We start from the raw sequence: 16,519 nt of genomic DNA, 5'->3' as shown, positions 1-16,519 counted from the left end.
TTGAATGCTAGCAAGTTTAAGTGTCATTTCAAAAGGTGATGTTAACCCTATTTTGATGTTCTTCTGAGAAAACAGAATTTCTCACTTGAGAATATTGCACCATGTAAATGGTTCTGCACATGTCACTTTAAAAAATATATATCTTTTGAATGTGTTTTATATAAATGAATTTTATGTCTTCGTTTTTCTTCTTTTAATAATAAATAAAGAATGTAATATATGAATGAGTGATTATTAGTCGGAGGATCGTGGTATAATGTTTTGATCCTGTCTGTACTGGATACGTAATCTCATGTATGTTGTGGGACCCAAGTATGTCTAGCGATTAGAGAGTTGCAACTGGTGGTTCTATACCCTGGGTAAAACATTGGGCATCAGTCAAGAGGTGTTGGGATCCTTTTTTGAATACTTAAGGTCATCATATGGCATGTTCCCAACCTCTTTTTTCCAAAAAACCTTGGTCCTTCTTTGATTGTTTTGGCCTTACGCATTTGTCAACAAGAGGGAACACTGTTACATGTGGGGTTGGTGCTACGCATTTGGCCACACTTTCTTCCTTGAGATGCTTCTTGGCACCCCATTCTGATCAGGGTGGTAAGGAGTTTGTGTAGTTTGCGGGAACACCGTACAGAAACAGTCTTCTGATCCCTTCCTACTCCCATGAATCCAACATAGTGTGTCTACTTTGCCAGCGCCAGGGAAAAGCAGGCACATTAAATTGTTGTCCTCACGGTAATGATGACTTTCACCTTGATATAGCGGTCGCCATTTCAGATCTTCTGCTCTGCACATGTGTGCGATAAAGATCCCATTAGATCCACTGCCAGTGGAAGGTGCCTACACCTCAACATCTGCTCCACTATCGATCCCAATCGGCAGGTGGGTGAGGAATCTGGCTGTGCAGATGCGCAATCAGTCGTACTCGTACACCCGGATTCAACGCGGCCACTAGAATGAGCCTGCGAGAAGCCACCAGCTCCAGTGTTTGAAACACAAGCAGAAAGGACTTCTCCACAACATAATCCAATCATGTGTATTTTGTTATTCTAATGGGCATTTGTAGAGCGCCTTTCACCATTGGTATGGTCTCAACGTGCTGTAGGTTGAATAGGTTGCTGAAGTGTGCAAGGTGGTGTATCATTATGTGTGCAGCTAGGCCATATTGATCGTGGGGGACAGCTGCATTCTAGTGTTATAGGTGATGAGCGTAGAGTCAGGGGAGTCTGAGATAAGTGTGACTATCTGTGGGGTTGGAGGAGTCCTCCCTCTCCCTTATGATGAAGAGATATAAAGTATAATTCCAACATTTACATTCTAGCTGCTCGTCATCACTCTAAGTATATAAGATTTGTGTGGTATTGGGAAATGCATAATTTCAGTTATTTTCCTTTTACATACATTACACGATCTATATAACATGGTACTCCCACCCAGACACACCTTGAAGGGCAGGTAAAGGAACTACATCATTGGACCGCTGTTAAGGGGCATCAGTGTAGAATAAATAGTCCAGGAAACTGGGAATGAGTGATTTGGCTCTGATGGAAACCTGCTACTCTCGTGTACTAACTGTAAAGCGTATCACTCATATCCAGTGCGGTTATAGGTAAACACGCGCGTGCCAGAAAAGTACCAAATAATCCCTTTTTGCCTTTTGCGCAGAAGTTCCATATTTCACCTCTATCCAATTTTTTTTTTAGCTGGTTTAAATAATGATAAAAATAGACGCTGAGAAGAGGCATTTTCACAGCTATAAACGTTAATGGTATCTGAGTGGGTGACAGAATCTAGATATTCTCAGAAATCCTCCTTGTCTTCTGCATAGGGGAAATGGGCTTCTCGTCGTGAGTGGGTATGAGAAGGCCCGTGGTTCATTGATTAGCGTTAAGCAACAATGCCAGTGTCGAGGCGCTGCATTTCAGAGCTTTTATCCATAAGCATTCCTACTGCTCCCTTCCACACGAAAGGATCTACTGCCCCACAAGATAGTTGTACCTAATGATCAGGTGTACTTGGTGCTGTGCACCGCCGGCTGCTCACTGCGTGGATGGAGATGGAGCTCACGGGAGAATACATCCATAGGCAAATCTCCAAGAGATACTCAAGGATCATTAACAGAAGTACACGTTTTGGTTCTGCCAGAATGAGAAATTAAGGTTGGCCAATTCCAGTGGCCAAATGCCTCATTTGGAACCTAGCTCTGTTATTTAGTAATGAAGTGAAACACATCTGCTCTTAAGAACATACCCAACCTATTGGCCATTTGAACATGTTGAATGCTAACTTGTGTATATGTATTTGTTAAAAGGTGGTATTTTGCAGCATTTATTTTTGCATGAAGCTTTGAAGTAAGCGTAAGTGGCCCAGTGGAGAATTGCAATAGATTGTGTTTAGTAGCCTGCTAAATGAGTCCTGGCATTGACTCCCGTGCCTAGCTGTCGGGGCCATTTTAGAATGAATCTGCCACTCTGTAGCGAAAGTTGCCAGCCTTAGAACCCGGCCATTGTTCAGCTGAGGCTACATCCGGCCTGGAAGTAGACGAGGGGAAACATTGTTTCACTGCACTACTGGCTAGGCAGTATAACTCAATCTTACATTACTTTAGAACATTTACCGCAACAGATCATGTTATTGAAGACTTATCGTTAGATTGATTTCATTAAATGAATTAGCACATAAGTATCATGGCTTTTCTTCAAGCGAACAGACGGACTGGAACCTGCACTGCCCTGTAATGAAATGGTTTCTTTTTTATATATATATATTTTTTTATTATTGTAGTCCATTTTTCACTTCAACACACCTTTTAAAATAGATTTCAGTCCCTTGAAAACTCGACTTTCGTAAGTTTGTTTACTCCTTTGGTTATAGGGGCCCCGCCCCACGTCTTTTAAAAGTCCCTTAGTTATTTGCTATTCTGCCAGATACTTTTTATGTCCTGCCCCAAAATATTTGTTGTGACTCTTTAGCCCCATCACAACCAAGCCTGCCATCTATCCGTTCGGCCGGGACAGTTAGGCCAGGCCCTGATTTGCCAGAACTGTTCGGTACAATATTATAAGTGATAAAGGTGCATTAAGGATGAGTCGGAAGCAGCCGTGATTTCTGGATGGATGGACAGGAGGTCTGCAATTGACTTGAAGGAATTAGGGGTAAATTCCACAGGAGCAGGAGTCATTTTCAAAGAGGGTGGGGGCGACTTATGGACAGATTTACAGCCAAGCCAAGAAAGTGTTTGTGGAGTGCAGAGTAGAACGCATCTATTAAATGTCTTGAGAATGAATGTTGACCCTGTAGGGTAGTAGGCATTTTGGAGAAGACAGGCTCTTGAAGTAACCATGCTTTGTGACTGGAAATCATTGAGATTGTTTCATGGCTGGGCAGCACTCGTAAATCGGTTGTCGTGGTTGAGATCCAGACTGCAGCATTTTTGGTGCAGTAGAACTTGTTCATGAGTTTAAACCTCAGGGTCCGAAATTGAGGGGAGCTGGGGGGTATTTAGCTTCTGCTTGTAACCTAGAAGAGCCTGGTTAGCTTGCAACCAATGGCTATCAGGCGCTAGTTTTGGCTCTTCAGGCGAAATAATGCCAACCAAACACACCAATGTGAATTGAATTCTGTGCATGGGGCAATCTATAACTAAACATTAGGACACATCTATGTGACATTTAAAGCATAAAGGGTCATAAATAATTGACCAAATGAGGAGTTTGCATCTTATATAGAAGTTAGATTTGCAGAGAGCTGTGCACTAGCTTCTCCTTCCCCAGCGGTAGCTCCTGTTCACTGGTTAATGATGGATTACCCGGAGCTGCTTTTAGCTCCTGCTTTCCAACCTTACTTTCGATCCCTGTAGAATATTACACTGGCCAAAGCATTGCCGTGACGGTCTAACCTCTGGGTGGTAACGCAAACATGTGGAACATCTTATTAAGGGTCTTCAGATGGGCTAAGCAGATCCTCGCTGCCACACCTGCCTGAGCTTTCAGTATGATCTAAGAATTACATAATGTTGCAGTGGGGTGAGGCATGTTGCCCATACTGCAAGATTTTACTGACAGCGGTTTATTATCATAGTGTGAAATAGGCATTGTGTATAATGACACTTTGATTAATAAACAGTACCGAGTTAAGTGGCATCTATTTTAAACCCTCGAGAAATAATTTAAAAGATAGAGAACATATGCTTGTCTCCTTTTTGTGCAAAGCTTTTCAGTGCCGCGTGTGGATCTTTTTAAGCAATGTTACTAATTGGGCAAGCGTGACTTATAATGATGGAAACTTGAGATCCAATAAGGGCTGTGAAGCTTAAGGATTGTGTTTGCTGCATAAAAATCAGTCCATGTATCAATTGCATATTAGGGAGTCAATTGAAAAGTTCTTGTCATGTCATGTGACCAAAGGCACTCCTTTTGTGCAGAGAGTTTGGAGAGCTTAGGCTTGGTGTGATGATTGCCGGGACCTGCCCTCACATTCTATGTGGATTAGGGACTTCTTCTGTTTCGTTTCCCTTTGCGTAGGACAAGCAACATTTCTTTATTAGGGTCATGCTCTCTCTGTGATATTTGGGGAGAACTTGGACCTTTTCAGTGCAGTTTACTGGAATGTTGGTAGCTGGGAGCTTACTCTGAATGTCAAGCTCACTGAGAACTTATTGGGTATGTTAAACTGAGAGCTTATTTGGAAAGTCAAACTGGGAGATTGCTGGCCGTGCCATGCTTACTGGGAATGTGAAAATGATAGCCCAATGGAAATGTCAAATTGGGAGCTTCTTGGGAATGTCGTACCTAGTGGGGATGTGAAAGTAATAGCTCACGGAAATGGGCGAACTGGGATAAGGTCAGGCTTCCCTGAAATTACATTTGACGCCATGCTATAAAATGACATACATATCATGCATTCACATGACCTGTCATGAAATAGCAAATCATACCATGTGTGAGTGAGCTAGTGTGTTTGAGAGTGCGTATGAGTTTTGAGAATAAATGTAGATGTGGTGAGTACCGTGGGAGTAAGTGTGAGTCTGAGGGTGGGTGTGGTGAGTACTGTGAGAGTAGGTGTGAATCTGAGGGTGGGTGTGGTGAGTACTGTGGGAGTAAGTGTGAGTCTGAGGGTGGGTGTGGTGAGTACCGTGGGAGTAAGTGTGAGTCTGAGGTTGGGTGTGGTGATTATTGGGGAAGTAAGTGTGAGTCTGAGGGTGGGTGTGGTGAGTACTGTGAGAGTAAGTGTGAATCTGAGGGTGGGTGTGGTGAGTACCGTGGTAGTAAGTGTGAGTCTGAGGGTGGGTGTGGTGAGTACTGGGGGAGTAAGTGTGAGTCTGAGGGTGGGTGTGGTGAGTACTGGGGGAGTAAGTGTGAGTCTGAGGGCGGGTGTGGTGATTACTGGGGGAGTAAGTGTGAGTCCGAGGGCGGGTGTGGTGATTCCCGTGGGAGTAAGTGTGAGTCTGAGGGCGGATGTAAGTGTGAGTCTGAGGGCGGGTGTGGTGATTCCCGTGGGAGTAAGTGTTAGTCTGAGGGCGGGTGTAAGTGTGAGTCTGAGGGCGGGTGTGGTGATTCCCGTGGGAGTAAGTGTGAGTCTGATGGCGGGTGTGAGTCTGAGGGCGGGTGTGGTGATTCCCGTGGGAGTAAGTGTGAGTCTGAGGGCGGGTGTAAGTGTGAGTCTGTGGGCGGGTGTGGTGATTCCCGTGGGAGTAAGTGTGCGTCTGAGGGTGGGTGTGGTGAGTACTGGGGGAGTAAGTGTGAGTCTGAGGGTGGGTGTGGTGAGTACTGGGGGAGTAAGTGTGAGTCTGAGGGCGGGTGTGGTGATTACTGGGGGAGTAAGTGTGAGTCCGAGGGCGGGTGTGGTGATTCCCGTGGGAGTAAGTGTGAGTCTGAGGGCGGGTGTAAGTGTGAGTCTGAGGGCGGGTGTGGTGATTCCCGTGGGAGTAAGTGTGAGTCTGAGGGCGGGTGTAAGTGTGAGTCTGAGGGCGGGTGTGGTGATTCCCGTGGGAGTAAGTGTGAGTCTGATGGCGGGTGTAAGTGTGAGTCTGAGGGCGGGTGTGGTGATTCCCGTGGGAGTAAGTGTGAGTCTGAGGGCGGGTGTAAGTGTGAGTCTGAGGGTGGGTGTGGTGAGTACTCGGGGGAGTAAGTGTGAGTCTGAGGGCGGGTGTGGTGATTACTGGGGGAGTAAGTGTGAGTCTGAGGGCGGGTGTGGTGATTCCCGTGGGAGTAAGTGTGAGTCTGAGGGCGGGTGTAAGTGTGAGTCTGAGGGAGAGTGTGGTGATTCCCGTGGGAGTAAGTGTGAGTCTGAGGGCGGGTGTAAGTGTGAGTCTGTGGGCGGGTGTGGTGATTCCCGTGGGAGTAAGTGTGCGTCTGAGGGTGGGTGCGTTATTATGAGAGGGAGTGGGTGTAAGAGTGAATCTAAGAGTGACTAAATGTGTGAGTGAGTTTTAGTCTTAGGGTTAGTGTGTGAGAGTGACTGTGGCACGCTGAGTGTGAGAGCGTGTGTGCTTTGAATGCTGTGCTGTGTGTAAATATGCACAAGATCATTTGCTAACCCGGCCTGATTTAAACGAGTGATGGATGGTGTGCTACGTGGGTAGATTCAAACTGGCAATTATGTGCTTACTAGGCACGATGCAAACTAGTGATGTTAAAACTGGGTTCAAATAAACATACATATAAAAATGGTCAAAATATTAATTAATAAATCCTTGCTTACTGGGATTGTTAATTTGGGTTCTTACTGGGAATATGAAACTGTGAGTTTATAAGGAGTGTCAAACTGGCAGCTTCCTATAAATGTTAGGCTTTCTGGGAATGTCATACTGGGAGACTACTGGGAATGTCCGTCTTTACAGAAAGTTAAAACAAGTATCTTAAGTGGAATTGGAAATGGGAGCTTAATTTGACTCGCAATCGCATGACAATCCGCAACATGAGTGCGATAGTGAGTGTGCATGAGAGTGATGGCTTGAGTGTCTGAGAGTAGGAATACCTGTAATTGAGATAAGGGCCCTGATGTACAAGGTGTTTTTCAATGGAATTGTGTCATTGTAAAACACTTTGGTAAATCAGGCCCTGTGAGTGTAACTGTGGGTTATGTGATTACTTTTCCGTCACTAGGTGGCCATACGGTAATTTATTAATGGCACTAATGTGAGCTGTTAATGGTGGGCTGCGTGGGTTGCTGCAGAACAGAAATGATGCACACAAAGGCATAATGTAAACTGGTGGTGATAGGCTAGCTAGGTTCACATTTATATACATAAAAAACAGACCGCACGATATTACCTACAGTGTCTTTGGAATTTAAAAAATGCTGAAATGCACCTGTTTTATAAAACACAGATATATGGTCTGATTCCCCCAAACATCATGCCAAAAAAGTGCAGAGGACGAGCTTCGTTTTTACTTTTGTGATTTTTAAGAAATGCTGGGGCCAACTTCTTCCCAGAGGGGACATGCACATATGTGAGGCGCTGGCCACCAGTGCAAGCCATGCCCTGACCGGCAACCCTTGCAAACACGCGTGTCAACAGCATGTTTGGCTCGCACTCATCTGAGTGCTGGGGCTGCACTTTACAGTGACCGGACCTTTGCTTATAAAATGACATGAACAAATTTCTCTCTCTGTGTGATGGGTAGAAAGGCAAGCAGGACAGCAACGGCATGAACACATTAATGAAAGGTTCAGAAAGCACGCGTCCATGCAGTGCGCAATTCCTCTTTGTGAATTCCGGATACGAGCACAGCCTCCAGGCCCCTCGTTTGTGCAATTGCGCATTTTATTGATTTATTGCATTTATAGTAGCGCACAAAGCCCATGGGCATCCAGGCGCTGTTACAGGGAGTCAAGATATGGTAGGCTGCACTTGGTTTGCAAGCTGCTGCAGTAGTGTTGGTTGGCCAGCTGGGTATGGTTAGGAAAGAAATGGGTTTTTTCCTAAACAGGTGGAGGGGGGGCATCTTTGTGCGCGTTCAAATATCCATTTTGAATGCGGCATAACTTGTTTTTACGGAAGTGGGGGAGGCGGAGGGGTGAATGCGCTAATGGTTTCCCTCCGCAAGAACAAAAAAAAAGATTGGGGAATCGGGCCCAGAAGCTCTAAAAACTGTATTAAGGAAAGTGTCATTTAAGAAATAAATGTAAAAAATAAAATTAATTTGTACCTCAAGATCTGCAGAATAGGCCACTCCCAGCTTGCTAGCTCCAGAAGCCTTATTTTAATCCAATATCCTCCACAGTAGCTCTGTAGAAACAACCTCCAGTTTTTAGGAAATAAAGGGCCTGATTCATGGATTTTTCTTAAATGCACCGCGCAAACAATTCCATGAATCGGGACCTGTGTCTTAAAGGGCCTGATTTACACAATGGCTTTTTGAATGGGATACCCCCCATTGAAAAAAAGACTTCGTAAATCAGGCCCAAAGTACTTTATCATAGTGGCCATCAAGACGTAGGGCCTCTGAAATGCTCGCAGGTGCCATTGGAATGTAGATTGATGACTCGTGTGCTAATAGCCCGCCCGCAAATGCTCATCTGATCTGCCATTCTCTTGTATTTTGTATTTTGCGGGGGGCGGTGGGGTGTACATGCCACAGACATGAAGAGGGCATTGGGTTGGTGGGCTCTTGATACGGTGCTGGGAGGGACCCGTGCAGCACATTCTGATGATTTTGGTGCTGATGAAATCCAGTGTGAGTAACTGGGTGCTCATTTCTTGTGGGCGTGTCAGTACACAGGCATGATTATGCTGATGGCCTGGGGCGAGTTTTCGAGGCCCCGTGTCATTAGAGTCCTCTTTACTCTCCAGTTATTTACTTCTAGGCAACAAACTGTAGTAAGGTGTGATTTATATCCACAAATGTATAATGGCGAAGGCAAGACTACAAGTCCCAGCATTCAGTTTGCTGTTGGCAAAAACAACTTGACTGGATTGGGTAACTGATGCCATGGAATCTAGCTAATAACTCTGAGGAGGGGTGGGAAGGTGGTAGTGCCACTAGAAAAGAAAGCCCCTCCTCTAATATTTTGGTCTGGAATGTCTCGTTGCCTCTGGTAGTTCTAGATGGAAAGTACGAAGGCTCCAGTATTTATAAATGATGGAATGTGTTATAGCTGCGGTAGTGCTAGATGATGGAAAGTATGCTGTGGTAGTAGTGCTAGGTGATGGGAAGTATACTGCGGTAGTGCTAGATGATGGAAAGTATGCTGTGGTAGTAGTGCTAGGTGATGGGAAGTATACTGCGGTAGTGCTAGGTGGTGGGAAGTATGCTGTGGTAGTAGTGCTAGGTGGTGGGAAGTATGCTGCGGTAGTAGTGCTAGGTGATGTAAAGTATCGTAGATGGTCATTCTCTCATGGAAGTAACTTGGCTGTGGTTGCTCTAGATGACGTGTTATTGTTGCGGTAGTGCTAGGTGGTGGGGAGTATGCTGTGGTAGTAGTACTAGGTGATGGAAGTATACTGCGGTAGTGCTAGGTGGTGGGAAGTATGCTGCGGTAGTAGTTCTTGGGGATGGGAAGTCTCGTACCGGCGGTAGATCTTTATGATGGAAAGTGTCGTGGCTGGGTCCCATCTTGTTGTGAAGGAAGGCTATCATCCAGGCCTGCTGCTGAGTTAGCCGAGGTTCTCTTGCCCAGCGTTCTCTCTCTCCCTCTCAAGCCCACGCGAATCGCACCCCAGCGTCTTCATATTGTCTAATTAAAGTCAAGTACACATGTTTGTGATTCTGCAAGGACGGAAGACACACCGATTAGTTATCAATAACACGAGCACTGCACGTGTCTGGGTTTGTGTAATACCCGTTATTCTGTGAATGCAATTCCCCAGCCTCGCCTGCGGGGCCCTGGTTACACAATCAGCGCCCCTTGCAGGTCTGCCAGGTGCGCCTTCACGGGCTCCTCTCCGCTCGAGCCATCCACTCCAGTGCGGTGGGTTGTGCAGCGGTGTAGTGGCGTCGCCCCGAGCAGGGAGGGCGCAGGTGGAAGTAGGCTCGGCCTTGTTATGCAGCAAGCTTTTGCACATATGGAATCCAAGTGTCGGTGACACTGCTCGGTCACGGTGTGTGTAGCTAAGCGTGTCTGCACACCTCTGTTGCACAGTGCTGAAGTCGCATGGCACGCACGCGTCACCCACCCGCGGATACTGCCGTTTCACATGTGAGCACTTCCGTGGGAAGCACAGCTGCAGCGAATCCCGGAAGTGATTCTTTTGAACCCTGCGCCAGGTCTCCACGAGAGCTGGCTGTTCATGTCTATCACAAGTCGTGTCTGTAATCTGTCGTGATGCCTCCAGCTCTCTGGGCCATCAAAACGTCACCCAAAAAAAGTGCAAGCCCCGTGGATTACAGCCAGCGCTTCACGTGTGTTTTCTCGAGCCCCGCACCTCATTTATGTTAGAAACCATTACATTCCGCAGACACTTGAGGCTCAGACTCATGAACACTTTATTGTCATCAGTGCAAGGCGGAGGAACAAACATAGTGTGCATAAAACACTAGGTTAGCAAACGTACATAGAAATGAACAAGCGAGGTCGTTTGCAGGGGGGTTCGGTAAGGGGCTGATATATTTGAATGATTTTAATGTGATCAAAGGTATATTTGTTAAATATCGTCCACCGTGTTTTCCATGGAAAGAAATTATTGAAACGTGTTACTGTTTTAATCACTGCGGGATACTGCTTCAAACTTGTACATGGTAACATTAATGGCCTAATTCATGGAGTGTTTTGCACGGCGCAAGGTGACTTTTCACTGGTGCAAAGGGACGTTGCACTTCCAACAAACCCCCTGATTCATGAAGCAGTGCAAACTCCATTGTTGCAGTGCAAACTCACTTTGCACCAGTGAAAAGTCACTTTGCGCCGTGCAAAAAAATCAATGAATCTTAGGGGGCAAAGGCTTGCTGGGATGTACTGTACACAGTCTTAAAAGCCACAATTTGAAATATAAACAACGCTGATATCTCAAGCCTACAGATAACATAGGTATAACAGGCCCTGTTCTGCTGTCACAGGAGCAGCCTGCAGGCCCGGCTCTGCTTCTTTTCGCTGATGTGTTCAGATGTGCCATGCATGCCTGTATTGTGTTTGCACTGCTCTGCCGCCCGCCTGCCTCCACGTGTTTACCCACTCGCTCTGTTTTTGTGCCATCCCTGCAGGTGAGAGCTGCGCCGGCGACAAGAGCCCTCCCGGGCAAGCCTCGTCCAAGCGGGCCCGCACCGCCTACACCAGCGCCCAGCTGGTGGAGCTGGAGAAGGAGTTCCACTTCAACCGCTACCTCTGCCGGCCGCGCCGGGTGGAGATGGCCAACCTGCTCAACCTCACGGAGCGGCAGATCAAAATCTGGTTCCAGAACCGGCGGATGAAGTACAAGAAAGACCAGAAGGGCAAAGGCATCATGACCTCGTCTGGGGGCCCTTCCCCAAGCAGGAGCCCGGTGCCGCAATCGGTCAGCGGAGGGTACCTCAACTCCATGCATTCCTTGGTAAACAGTGTCCCGTACGAACCCCAGTCCCCCCCGTCCTTTAACAAGGCTCACCAGAACGCCTACGGCCTGCACACCCCATACCCGCCTCCGCTGAACAACTGCCCGCCTCCCCAGAAGCGATACGCGGGCACAGCAGCTGTCACGCCGGAGTACGAGGCCCACACCCTCCCGGGGAACAATAGCTATGGAAATGCGCACATACATGGAAGCCCCGTCTATGTGGGGGGGAACTATGTGGAGAGCATGACGAATTCGGGGCCATCCATCTTCGGTTTGACTCATCTCTCCCACCCTTCCTCGGCCAACATGGACTACGGCGGGCCCGGGCCCATGGGCTCCAGCCACCACCACGGACAGTGCGACCCGCACCCAACCTACACAGACCTGTCTTCTCACCATCCTTCTCAGGGACGAATTCAGGAGGCGCCCAAACTGACGCACCTGTGATGGGCCAGGCCGCGCCCGAAGGGCAGCCTCACTCCATGTACTCTCACGCTCAACCTTCTGTGTTATTTTTTTGTTGTTGTTAATCTTTTGCATCGCATTTTTTTTTACTAGTTCTTATTTCATAGCAATCTCTATTGCGTGAATTGGTTTCTTGTTTGGGGGGAGGTGCGGGTATGTTCTCTTGAACCCAACCTTCCAACTTCAAGTCTCACACAGCGCTATATTTGCCTTGCACACTTTTATGAAAACAGGGTATGTTTGATGATTGTTGTTTTTTGTTTTTAAAACAACATTTCTTGGTGAAGTTGTACGCACAAACAGGGAAGCAATTTAAGAATGTTATTGCACTTTTTTTTAAAAAATTGCAAACAAAATCACGAAAAAGACGACATGAAGGTGAAAAGGCGCTGGGACAGGGGCCGAAGCCTCCCAGGGCGAGAATGCTGGTGAACAGTCGGATGTATTTATTATTTGCCCTACATCTCAAAAAAGGAAACAATCGTGTTCAAAATATTATTTATCGGCATCTTTCATATTTATAAGCAGATAAAACAGGCAGAATAGACGGACACAGTGTCGGGGCCACGTGGCCAGTGGCATATTGGAATTACTGGGGCCTTCGGTTGGAGCTACACAGCACCCCCTGTAGTAAATGAGAAAGAAAACGACACCGTCTGTTCAAACATTATAAGCCTTCGCATACTTCATTTGATTTCAAGATTATACATTCATTAACGCGCAAAATCTGAAAACAAATAAAGTTTTTATTCTGAATAACGAATTCTCAAAGCAAGTTTATTGGAAAAATGTGCAATGAATTACCCAACAGTGGGAGAAAACACGCATGTATGATACACTCTGCCTCTGTGGTAAAAGGGGTTCCTTCTGGTAAGTTCCCTCTGCTTTTCTTCCGTGGCTCGAGGATTCCAGGTCTGTTGTGTAGGCATTGTAATGTTTAGAAATTTCCCGGTGTGTTCTTCAGCTTTGTATGCTTGGTTTCCTGCAAGAAAGGTTTTTTTCTTCATTCTGGGAGGCCACTGGGAGTCACGGAAGGTGGTAGTGGATTCGGTGGGGGGGGAGGGGGGGGGGCTGCTGCCCTGCTGCCTGGCTGTTGGATTGCCCTGAGACGCCATTTTGAGTCTCCTTTCTTCTGAAGGCTTCAAGCAGCCCCCGCTCACAAACATCCGCCCGAACAAATGGAACGGGTCTTTCCGCCTCTGCAGCAAAGCACTTTGGGCGGCACAGAGCGGCTCTTCCCACGGGCTGCCTCCCACCCCAGTGTAAGGCAGCGGAAAACAAACTTCAAAGCCCCAGGCTTCTGCTTATGACATGCGCACACAACATTCGGTCGCCATCTGACGAATTAAAAACCAGGCACTCAAATGTGCATTAATGGGTCGAGAGAATGGACCTGGTTCTCAAAGACTCACTCAATGGTAAAATCTAATTGAAAAACGCTTTGCGAAGCAGGCCCAATTATTTTTTTTATGTTTAGGGTACAAAATGGGCTGTACAGCCCGAAAAGGGTGTGGGTATTGAACCACCTAAATGCGCCAAGATGGGGACTGATTTACAATAGAGTTTTTCAATGGCACAGTCCCATCGAAAAGCGCTTTGTAAATCAGACCCCGTGGAGTCTAGACCGACCTACCCCCTCAGAAATTGGAGCACCACTCTCTGGTATGATGAAACCGGGAGACATGTAAATTCTGCGAAATCATTTTTCAATATCAGCCAATGATTTCCAGAATAAAACCGACCCCAGGTGGACACTGCTTGCCAGATTGCAGTAACCCATTGCCTAGTAGCTATATAGAAAGGCAGGGGGGCTGGCATGTAGGCAGGCAGGCAGAAGATGGCAGCCCTTTGAAGACGTGTAACGCTGGCCATTTCATATCTATTGCCGGTTATTCTCAAATTCCCCTTGCTTCTATACAATAACGGGTCATGGCAAAGCGAGGTTGGCACCACTTCCCGGTGCTCAAGATGAAATCATTGTGTATTTTTGAGCCACATCATTTCTGGGAGCTAGTTAGCCGTCTTGTGCACAAAGGGCAAATAATCGTGTATCGAATTTTAAAAATACCCCATAGAGCAGAGAACAGGCGCCATTTTAGGTCGGATCCCATGCATTCATTACAGTTGATCAGTGGTGGAAAATCTGTAGCAAGGGATTGAAAATCCCATAGACCAATGTTTAATAACCACCCACTCCCCGGTGAACAATCGCGAAATAGGGCCATTGCAATCCACATTGAGCACCTTTTAATCTTATCGCTAAAAATAGACATGATCTTAAAACATTTATAGCAGAACTCGAGTAGCATTCGATTGGATTTATAACAAAATTGGCCACCAGATGCAGCAAAGTCTGCCGAGAAAATCTACCTTGAACGAATGATGCCAGCCTCACTGTACTCCCGAGAACAAAGGCTTGGAGCCCCCATTGCACCAACGGCGCCCGCGTGTCATGAATTCACATTTACGCCAAATGCGCCTATATGCTGTCATTAGCGGGTCTTCCTGCCCCTCTCCGCTATTTCCTGCAAACCTTCTTGATTTTGTTGAAATGCTATTTTGGTGGTACTCGGCAGAATGTTCGCCTTTTCTGTGGCACTGCGTCCCCAGCCCCTAATAGCAAAGGCGCCCCCCAAGAACCCCCAGTGCCGACAGGAGAGGACAGCGTATCCCGTTCCAGATGGGTTGGAATTAGGACTAGAAAAAAGGGGAGAAGGGCTGCCGAAGGCTCACACCCACACATGTTTTTTAAATAGCTGGCTTGAATCCCTGGGAACCTATACGGCCCCCTGTTTCACACACACACACACGCGCAATTCTCTTAGCATTGTGCTCCGAGGTGCACACACAAACCCACAGCATGCACACGAAACAAAAGAAAGGTGTACCGTACCTGTCCGGCTAAACAGAAATATACCCGAGCTGCGGAAAATAAAAAGGCGAGCCGTCTTCCCTTGCCTGTTTGCCTGCTTTTCGTCTCCCCTCTCTCCCCCCCAGCAACATTTGATCCTGGAGCCAGCCAGAAGCTTTAAAGGCCATCTTTTCGTTCTAGGAGCTGTCAAGCCCGGCTCGGCCCGGAAGATTGATCACGCGCCGGCTTCCTCGGAGCTTTGTTTGGAATAAAAGCAAGAACATTAAGACGCTTCCATTTTACCTTCCAACGTTTTCGTTCTGAGAGCCCGTGTTTGGATATTATATAACCAACTACTTTAGTGTGTTTTCTATAAACAGGGGCAGCGATTACCGTCTGCGGTATTATTTCCCCAGGTATGGGGGTTTGGCGGCGCGCTACCTACGGGTGGGAAATGCGGGCTCCGGGGGCGCAGATGTGCACGCGGGGCAAGGGTCGCGGTGTGTGCCTAACCAGCAACATGCAAGGCGGCAGACTGTTCCACTTATAGGAAAGTCTGTCTGGAATGCAAACTGCAACGTATCTGCACCACGACCTACGTGCCAGGCGCAAGCACATGTTTAAATATACATTATCATAGTACGTCTCCATATCTGCCAAGTAAACAATACGTGAATCGTTTCTCCTAAAACGAGGTGCTTCTTAAATGAACGATTTCCCTCCGTTGTAGTAGCTACTTATGGTGTAGTCTCCCCCTCCCCCAACAGCTGATACTAACTTGAATGAACATGTATGTTGCGATACACACAAGCAGTTTAAAAAAAACAAATGCACGCCCTAACGTGTACACGTGTGCGCACGCACAACCTCCAGAGAGCACATATGCAGACCGATTTAAAAATCAACCCTATTTTGCATCACCTGTGATTCGAATTCAGAAAAAATATACTCACCGGGTCCAATCTAAAGGTGCATGTAAAGAATGACAGCGTCTTCTTGTGCAATGGCGCGGCCTTAAAGCGCTTTGTCGGCCGTGCCACTATTGGTGTGTATGTGACAGTACGGCTCTGGGGTTCGGTTGGCATAGTTGCATGCCCTGCTACGGGGCTGCCGAATGCCCCACGCTTCCCATCTGATGCGCCAGAAGTCTGCCTGCTCTGCTCACAATGGACAGGGCGGACAATGCGCGCTGCTGCTTACTGTATAATAATGAGAAATAAAAAAAATGCACACACACACACACACAAACAGAGATTCAGCAGCAAGAGGGCAGCGGGTACACTGATAGTGCAGGAAAAACACAAGTAAATCAGCCTATTTTGAGCTTGGGGGGAAACGTGCGTTGAGATGTGGGGGTCCTCGGTGTCAAAACTTGGAAGATTAATGGGTGACTTTTGTTAATGACTCAATGGCGTCAGATTTAGGTGATTAAATGATGTGCAAGGCGAGAAAGTCCTCTCCGGCAGCAGCCACAAAGCAAGGAGCGTGCGCACGAGGCACTGGGCGAAGCGAGCTCGGCGGTGCAGCAAGAAACGTACAACACAATGATCATAACAATAAGCCGGCTGGTGAAAGCGAGGCATGCGTTTGAAAAAAAAGTGTAAATAAACCCGCGCTGGCGCAGAATGAGGCGTTCCTTCCTGGCCTTTTTTGGATCAATCACGCAGACAGTGGCTTCTTTTGATTAAACCCTAAATTGTCATTGGGCAGCGGAGATCATGTGACAACCAATT

General features: G+C 47.1%; 2 protein-coding genes across 4 annotated transcripts in view; both read left to right on the top strand.

Moving 5' to 3' along the window:
• HOXA10 (homeobox A10) overlaps positions 1–11,374 on the top strand; it is a 267,303-nt gene extending 255,929 nt beyond the window's left edge. Inside the window, exon 4 of the mRNA XM_069648227.1 lies at positions 11,142–11,374. The gene's annotated coding sequence lies outside the window, so the exon portion shown is untranslated. The remainder of the gene's footprint in view (positions 1–11,141) is intronic.
• Positions 1–12,694, top strand: part of HOXA3 (homeobox A3) — a 238,188-nt gene extending 225,494 nt beyond the window's left edge. For all 3 annotated transcript variants that reach the window (XM_069648225.1, XM_069648224.1, XM_069648226.1), the window contains exon 3: positions 11,142–12,694. In XM_069648225.1, the coding sequence (XP_069504326.1) occupies positions 11,142–11,917 (776 nt within the window). In that variant the 3' untranslated portion in view covers positions 11,918–12,694. The remainder of the gene's footprint in view (positions 1–11,141) is intronic.
• Positions 12,695–16,519: the final 3,825 nt, after the last annotated feature.

Source organism: Ambystoma mexicanum, chromosome 2q, assembly GCF_040938575.1.
Source record: "Ambystoma mexicanum isolate Mex_15411 chromosome 2q, UKY_AmexF1_1, whole genome shotgun sequence".
Taxonomy (NCBI): Eukaryota; Metazoa; Chordata; class Amphibia; order Caudata; family Ambystomatidae; genus Ambystoma; species Ambystoma mexicanum.
Note: the sequence above shows the minus strand (reverse complement) of the source record. Positions and strands in the feature narration are given on the sequence as shown.